Source organism: Morone saxatilis, unplaced genomic scaffold, assembly GCF_004916995.1.
Source record: "Morone saxatilis isolate NCDOM2014 unplaced genomic scaffold, NCSU_SB_2.0 Contig14, whole genome shotgun sequence".
Lineage (NCBI taxonomy): Eukaryota > Metazoa > Chordata > Actinopteri > Moronidae > Morone > Morone saxatilis.
The window spans coordinates 4,532,461-4,541,539 of NW_023339696.1; the positions used below are offsets into that span (position 1 = coordinate 4,532,461).

The following is a 9,079-nucleotide window of genomic DNA, read 5'->3' on the forward strand; positions in this document are numbered from 1 at the left end:
AAGCAGGCGAAACAGAAAAACCAAACAAAAATTCCTGACATCATACGTAACAAAATACTCATCTGTCCACGTCACAAGTGCAAATCCTACTCGTAAAGTACACACCTACGACAAGAACAAAAACACTACAACCATACAAGGACAAAAAATAAAGTACACAATCCCTAAACTTTTCACAGCCGAGCATAAACACACACTTCACAAACACTAATTAATCATCGAAAGCTTTTAAAATACCTCCGTAGTAAAAAAAACCCCCACCCCACACGCTTCATACACTTAACAAACCACAAGCCAATCACCACCCCCCCAAAACCCACACAACACAAAAGCATCTGGATTTATTGAAGAGATGTCCGTGCAGGCTATATTTCTTTGTCTTTTTCTCCGCCTTTATATAGATAGACTCACGGGGCGGGCGGGCGGGCGCGGGGGCGGGGAATCAAAGAAAGTCAGACAGCAGAAAGGGGGACGAGCGGGGGGCATGATACGGCGAAAACAGGCCTCTCAACCATTCATCAGCGTCATGGTCTCCCGTAGCAACGGCACCGTTTCGCCCTCAGCCTTCTTAGGTGAGGAGCGCAGCAGCCAGCTGTCAAAAGTTGGGGGCAGAGATGTGTTGAAGGAAGAACCTGAAGGCGATGTTTTTGACATTTTCTGATATTGTAACTATGAGGCTAAAACCTGCTCAGCCTTAGTTTTTGGGAAAAAAATGTTCACATCAGTAGTTACACCTCCTATTATTATTATTATTATTATTATTATTAATAATAATAATAATAATAATAATAATAATAATAATAATATTGTTATTACGTCAGATTTTGCAAAAATAAAATGTATCTAAGGCAGGAACTGCTCAAGTTGCAATGAATGGAAATGCATAAAACCATAATTTTTATTTACCCAGTCAGTACATTGAGCTGCATCATGTGGCATGGGCCACGCCCATTTCCTCCAGTATTTTTTTTGTATCTGTCAGGTCAGTTTGGGTTGACATCCATTTTTCCACCTTTAGAAGTTGAACAAAAAGTGATTCAGTGGACACACTAAATGATTAGAGCCAGGTTTTAATGCATTTGTATGATGAGGAGGCAGACTGGAGTGCATGATAATATGGCTAACTGTTTATTTATTCTCTCTTTCCCTCCCTGTCTCTTTGCCCTCTTATATTTCCCACTCCTACTCCATTTCTCTGACTCTTCCTTCCTCTTCTCAATCTGACGCTCCACATTTGCATATCTCTCTTGCCCTCTCCCTCTCTTGCTTCATTTTCTCTTTCTCTCTGCCGCCCTCGCTCTTTCTCTGCCTCTTCCTCCCTCTCCCGTATGTCCCTTGTCTCCTCCCCATCTTCTGCCTTCTGACAACCCTCTTTTTCTCCCCTCTCTTCTCTTTTCCTAATCTCTGTCCGTCCATGCTCCCTCCCTCAATCCCTCGTCTCCCTTCATCTTTCCCTCTCCTCTCTTCCCTCTCTCGCCCTCCAGAGCCCTTCAGTGCGGATGTGTGGGTGATGATGTTCGTGATGCTGTTGCTGGTGTCAGCAATGGCTGTGTTTATATTCGAGTACTTCAGCCCTGTGGGCTACAACCGCTGTCTGGCTGACGGCAAAGGTGAGAGGCCTCACTTCAACACACGCACACACACATAGACACAGGCATCGTACCTGAGCGAGGAGGGGGGGGCAGATGTAAATGGATGCAGTCACTTTCTCTTCCAGTCTTCCAGCCGTGTTGCCTTTCTCATCTCTTTCAGAATACACCAGATGGGAGGGCGCGCTTCAGTTGCATTTACCAGTGAAATTATACCTTTGCAACATGTTCTGAAAGTGATGTATTACTTTGGAACTAAAGTTAGACTTTTTCAGCACTTCACAGTTAATTTGTTTTGTGGGAAATGGAAGGCTATTCACATCTACATGACAATAAAGCCTTCAAAATGAAAGTATCTGAATAGTTTAACTGTATTCACTGCCAACACATATTACATTGAATCAAAAACATATTTAGTAAAGCAAATGAATGGTATATAAGCACATTTTGTAGGAGGATAAGCACTGAATATGTTTTAGTGGACACTTCTAACACACATACCCAAAGCAGAAACCTTGAATAATACTTTATCTATTTCTTGTGGCATCATCTTTTCACTGGTTACTTCCTGCCATTTGCACTGACAAATTGATAAATAATTTCCCAGGCTTCCGATTTTCTGAATAGCATCTGAATGGGAGATTGTTTAGCAGCCAACTTTAAAGCCATGGATGTGACACTACCAACAGCACATAAAGCAGTTTTGTTGAAGACACAATCTGATGGTGGAATTATGGATTTAAATAAAGGCAAGGGCTATCTCTCCACCAAATCTTCAACATTCAAAGGGATTGAAAACATAAAACGCTTTAAACTTTGTTGGTAAAGTCTGCGAATGAGGATTCAGAGTATGCAGAGAACATGGTGGCGGGCAATTTGTCCCTCTAGAGAAAAAGTGTTCGATGAGTAATGCTCCAACTAGTAATTTTCACCAAACAAGAGCAAGCACAGGTACAGCTTCGCAGGTTAATGCATTCTCACCGTAACAATACCAGCGTGGATCGTCTTGTACGCATTGTCCTTTGCTGCGCACAAAGACTGACAGAGACACAGACCCGCACAAACACACTGCGGGCCGCCTCCACATATAGACCAGCCATCCTCACTGACCCAATGACTTCATTCTCCTCTCCTCCTCCTCCTCCTCTTCCTTATCCTCCTCCACGCTGCTCTCTACTTATCATTTACAGGTGTGTCTTGCTGCATGGGTTTTAACACGCATCCAAGAGCTGCTTCCTTCACACCGGACAAGTCATTTTGCATTCATTTCCATATTTCCCAAAATCACGTGTCAGCTCTGACAGCATCGAGCTAGTTTTGTGTTAGATCTCCCCAGCCAAAAAGATGAGAAACAAAAAAAAAAAAATCAATGTCTTCCCACAACTCCATCTCTGATGTGGCTATATATAGGCAGTGGCTATCTTTTTTTCATTCCTCTCATCCTTCATCATGTTCTGGAGAAGATGTACTCCTCCCTAAAGCGCTGTTCTCTTCTGTGTGCCTCCTTGTTTTAACTGCTTGTAGCGCTGTGGGAGTTTGGTATCATGAAGAGTGCAGATCGAAGTTCGGACTCAAAGGACTGGACGCAATAATGTATCAATGGCATGACTGCAGATTTGTGAAGTCTCTGCCCGATTCATTTAACCAACTTTCTTGCAAACTTCACAAAGCAGATATTTGGCACAATAAAGCCCGTTTGTCCATGAACAAAAGCCCCATACAACAATACGCGCCCACATGCTTGCACACAAACTCTCTCTCTCTCTCTCTCTTTCTCTCTCACACACACTCACACATACCCACACAAACATTATGAACCAACTGCTAATCACAGCAGAAAGGCTAGAATGAACCAGTCTGCTGCCAGCTCATGGATGAATTGAACCAACACTGTTCCTAACCTACACAAAAAACAACAATCAATTACATTCACGTGTGATATATGTGTGTGTATAGCTGATATAAGTGAAAAACAAGAGTCTACCGCCATTCTAGCAGCTCTGTGAGGCTTTTCTAAATTCAAACTGCTAATGCCAGTATGGTAACATGCATACAATTTACTATTGTTTATCAGCTTAGTTTAGCTTGTTAGTATGCTAATGTGTGCTAATTTGCACTAAACACAAAGACATGAATGTGTGAAAGCAGATCAACTGTGTGTCCCGTGCAGTGGTTGCGAAACCAAGACCGATCTGCAACGTATTCTTTAACCATGGCTGCGTTTCTTTCAGAGCCTCACGGCCCGTCTTTCACCATCGGTAAGGCCATCTGGCTGCTGTGGGGTCTGGTCTTTAACAACTCCGTGCCAGTACAGAACCCCAAAGGCACCACCAGTAAGATCATGGTGTCGGTGTGGGCCTTCTTCGCTGTCATCTTCCTGGCCTCCTACACTGCCAACCTGGCTGCTTTCATGATCCAGGAGGAATATGTAGACCAGGTAACTGGTCTCTCAGACAAAAAGGTAAGATGGAAGGTTTCTGTTTGATGCTGTGCTACCCAATCTTCTTAATTTGTTAAGCAGGATTTTTAGATGCCTCTCTCTCCATGCTCTTTTAGTTCCAAAGTCCCAACGACTTCTCTCCTCCTTTTCGGTTCGGCACTGTCCCAAACGGGAGTACAGAGAGAAACATCAGGAACAACTATCCAGAAATGCACTCCTACATGACAAAGTTCCATCAGAGAAATGTCAACGAAGCTCTGCAGAGCCTCAAGGCTGGGTGAGAAAACGGAAGTGGCTCATTTAGTTTCATTGTAAAAACAAATGTACAGATACAGTCCAAGGATCGTTTTTATCCCTATTTGACATCATCATCTAGAGATACTGAACAGTGTATTCTGGTGCATTTTGTGTCTTGGCTTCAGGCACATAAACATCTGTTATTTCAGTAGTTTATTATGTTGAAAGCTGCTTTTTGCATTTCCTAAATAAGAAGGGGAATTGAGTCTTATGGTAGCAGCTGTTAAGATTTTAAGGGAATCAAAAGCACAATATAGTGCAGGTGAACAGCTCCCTAAAAGTATGGAAGCGTCAAACGATGGTCATTACATTGTAGACACATACTATAATAGAAAGTTTAAGTTTTTGGGAAAAAAGCCCCTGTTTATGTCTTTCTTACTTGTCTTCATGTAAACATATTGTCGCTGAATAACTCCAATAATACTTTCACTCCCCCTCTTCTGTTTTCATCAAGTGTTCCTTTTCGCCAGTCTGTGTGCCAGCTCCAGCCTTTGGCAAACCAAGTGGAAGTCTATTACACTTATCAGCAGCTTAGTGCTATTTAGCAGGTTAATTGGAATGTTGTAGCTGTGATGTCTGACTCCTAAGTGCTAATTAATTGTAACCTATCTCTCTCTCGCTTTCTGCCTCTCTCTCTTTTTCATTAGCAAACTAGACGCTTTCATTTATGACGCGGCCGTACTGAACTACATGGCTGGCAGGGACGAGGGTTGCAAGCTGGTGACCATTGGCAGCGGCTACATCTTCGCCACCACGGGGTACGGTATCGCCATCCAGAAGGAGTCGCTCTGGAAGAGGCATGTGGACCTGGCCATCCTGCAGCTCTTTGGAGACGGTGAGGCGGAGTGCTGTTTCCTCCGTTGTTTTACTCACACTGCTCAGTTTAATACTCTCAGTGAATAGAGACTCTGCCATGCGGACCGTACAGCTGTGCTGAGTTGTTTATTTAATTACCCAAAGATGCAGCAGATAGTCACTGAGATAATACCATACTCTACCAGCGAGGGAAACAGAACATGACTTCTGATTGACAACCTTGAAGCAAACATAGAAGGATAAGTTCGACTTATTTTAACAGAAGTCAGAATATTTTGTCCTCCAAACAAGTTAAACTGAAGGTCTGAAGTATTTTCTTACAGTGTCACAAGTCCCAGATCTCAACAATTAACTTCAAAAGTATAATGTTATAATAACCAATAGAAACAATGGTCAAACCTAAAAAATAAGATCCAAAGCTAAGGTAATAAACTTGTGTGATCCTTTAAGAGCTAATGTGAGGCGCTTGATTTACCCACAAATATGCTATGAATAAATCTTGCCTCAGGCTGTGCTGGAGGGACAAACAGTGGCTGAGTTTATTTCTCATGTATATTAGTATAAAATACACTGTTTTCAAGAATGTTTTCTCTAAACTCAGGTTTCTCAGACAGTAAGATTTTAGGGTTTCACCCACTCGCCATCTGTTCAGGATAGCAACAGGTAGAGGAAGGAGAAATCTTTGTGTGTCTGCAACCACAATTGTGCTATTTAATTGGCTCTGCAGGTCAAAAGTACAGTAATTCCACTCTCATATATAATAAGAACAGACAGAGAAGGTAAGACAGCGCTGCTAGGAATATAAGTTGAGATTTTGCTCCACCATGGGGGCCCTATGCTTTATGATCACGCTTGCCTTTTATGGGAGACTGTCCAAGCTCTCCAGGGCTTGTTCTTTTGAAACACTTCATTCCTGTCAGATGTAGCTGGAACATTAATGAGTCTCGAATGAGCAGGGAATGAAATTAAATGTGTTCAAAATGTCCATTCCTATCCCATATAGTATATGTTTTATGGTTTTCAAGCAAAAACTCCTCATCATAAACAAGTCAAAATGTCACAGACAACGGCTGCTCGCTGAGTTTATCGACTTTAACAGTCTAATTTCACAATGTCCTGTTTTGATATACAGCTCAATTCAGAATGGGTAATGTAATGGAAGTTTAGTGTGTGTGTGTGTGTGTGTGTGTGAGTGTGTGCGTGCGTGCGTGTGTGTAGGTTTGTGTGTGTTAATTTGGGCATGGTCCAGCATGTTGTGAGCATCCTGAACCAAGGGCCCTCCGGGGCCCACTATAGTGCGTCCCAGATAGGGGTGCCAGCATAGCTCCTGGTGTATTTCAACACCGTGTGTATCGAGTGCACGGGTTTGTGTGCGCGTGTGTACACGCACATGTGAATATGGGTCAGGCTTCTGAAAATGAGAGGGCCTATGTGTGTAAGCGAGAGGCGTGTGTGTGTCTGCGTCTGTGTGTGTGTGTTTTGGAGAAAAAGAGAGCGTGGTGTAGAGATTTTGACTATTTATGACACAGGTTTATTTTTAACAACCTACATACAATTCAGTAAGAGTTTGTGTGTATTGTTTCTGACTCATTGATTATAGGTTTGATTATTTGTATGTTTAACTTGTGCATCTGTGTGTTTTTGTCAGAGCACATGTGTCTGCGTGTGTGTTTGAAAATGGGTCGGCTTGCAGTTACATCCCCCTGTGCAAAGCATTCACACAGGAGCCAGGCGGCCCCGTCTCGCCCCTCTCAGGATACCAATGTCACTTTGCCACGCCTCACCATCCACTCCCCTCCTGGTGGCCTAGAAAGCGATCAGACTCACGTGGAGAGCCCAGTGGCCTGGTACGAATGCTGGAAGGGAGTCTGGCTAGTTTGACGCAGGCCGGAGCAAAAAATATATCACAGCTGTCGTGAAAAAGAAACAGCGGTTTTGATTGGTGATTTTCTGATTCGCTGTTGGGTGGAAAGTTTTGAAGTCATTTACAGTACATGTTGAGTTTAATGACCTTTCGGACTTGAATCCAATGAAAGCCCGTCAGAGATACCAGGTATCAATAGTGATTTCCTTGGTTCCAAAATGTACTTTTTAAATTATTGTGTTCATACTTTTAGTTATTAGAGTGAGAACAGAGGAAACAGGAAAGAAGACAACGAGCAATAAGGTTTTTCTTCTGAACTAACAGTCTACAGCTGTCCTATTTAATATAGTGATTACTAAGTCAAACATCAGCTAAATCGTCCTTCTTTCACTTGAATCTTCAAATGTCCATTATTTTATTCCTTGCATTATTGTCCACAAAGCAAGGCACCATAAAAGTTCAAGGGGAGCTTAGCTGAGCATAAAGAAATAGTTTGTACACAACCCCCTGTAAAATAGCAAGCTGTTGTTTTGACACTTTAGTTTCTGTATTGATTAAATGAACAACATATATCCATGTTATTTAGTGAATAAATGCTGGTACAGTTAACACATTTCGTTAGATTTGAACTTGTTTGCCATTTCCCCCTGTTTCTGGTCTTTATGCATAAACTAAGCTAACAGGCTTCTGGCTTTAGCTCCATATGTATTTCCCTCAGTATCCCTCATGTATTTCCTCAGAATTACAGTACAATTAATGCCTCAACTCAACCTTCTTAAACTAAACAACTTTCATAGACCTCAGACTTGCTTGAGATAAATGCAGCTTGCCTAAGAAACCACAACAAAACAATCTGAGCTCAAGGTCCACCTATTAGCTTTTTCAATTCATCAATTACCTTACATGTCATAGTTTTCATCAGTGGATGGAGCTCAGTTGTCATCATTAGACCTACTGTAAGTATGGAGCTTCAGATGAGGAACATTTTGAGACGCAGTTAAAGCTCTGTGTCTTTGTCATACATTGTTCACAGATATTTTCACAGTAGGAGCCGTACATGTGTCACCATGTTTGCTCTTACTTTTTGCTAAATGAAAAAAAAATGGCATAACTTGCAGAAACAAACCCCCTACAAGTTGGCCCAGCGCTTCGCCAGAGCATCTTTACTTCAAGAATTTGCAGAAGTTGTTGCGTTAATATGCTTCGCTCATACAAATGCAAGCGTTATATACCACTGTCACGTTAAAATGGTTTCACAGTCAGTTTCTCAGCAGCTATGTGGCCCAGTGACTGCTGAACGATTGCATCTGTATTTTTTGTCTGTGTGTGTGTGTGTGTGCCTCCCTGAGTTTGTATGCTGTGGAGCTTCTTGTTGATGATGCTCAGAGGCCAGCCAGTGCTCTGGTGCAAGAGTCGCACTGACGTGCAGCGACTGAATGTATGATTAATTAAGCGACGCCTGTCCTGCCACAGTCGGCTTTGATAGAGAACAGCTTGTGATGAAACAGAAGGTGACCCACAAAAGAGACCAGAAGCTCAGGGACCAGCATCAGACACACGGACACACACACAAACATACACACATATATGCACATACATACATGCACACACTTGTTTTATACAATTTGCATAGATGCATGCACGTGTTGATGCTAAAGCTGTTACATATTGTGTGGTAATCGCTTAGAGACACAATTATTTGCTGAAATTAGTGCAAAAAAGATCAGTGTAATTAGCATGTGACCAATGGCGTGTGTTTTACTCTTTTCCTGTCTGCAATGAAGTCTACTGCAAAATTCAAGGCTGTATTTCACTTCTAACTCCCCTGACCCCCCCTTCCCCTCGCCTGCCCGCCATCTTCCCTCCTCTCTTCTTCTGTTGCATCATCGCTCCATCCCCCCGTGCCCTCCAATACCCATCCTGTTATTACATCATATCCCTTCTCTCCCCTTCCCACTTTTTTTGCTCCCCTCTTTTTATTTGAATTCCCGTACGAATTATAAAAACACTTCTCCATGTGTCGTCATAATGCCCCATCCCCTGTCTCGTCTCCTTCTCTTCTTCTGTCCATCC

The 9,079-nt window shown here is 42.5% G+C and overlaps 1 protein-coding gene across 1 annotated transcript in view; it reads left to right on the forward strand.

The window, feature by feature from the left end:
- LOC118323069 (glutamate receptor ionotropic, NMDA 2B-like) overlaps nt 1-9,079 on the forward strand; it is an 86,221-nt gene that overhangs the window by 66,322 nt on the left and 10,820 nt on the right. The window contains exons 8-12 of the mRNA XM_035654989.1: nt 464-572; nt 1,485-1,610; nt 3,821-4,050; nt 4,146-4,306; nt 4,974-5,161. Coding sequence (XP_035510882.1) covers nt 464-572; nt 1,485-1,610; nt 3,821-4,050; nt 4,146-4,306; nt 4,974-5,161 — 814 coding nt within the window. The remainder of the gene's footprint in view (nt 1-463; nt 573-1,484; nt 1,611-3,820; nt 4,051-4,145; nt 4,307-4,973; nt 5,162-9,079) is intronic.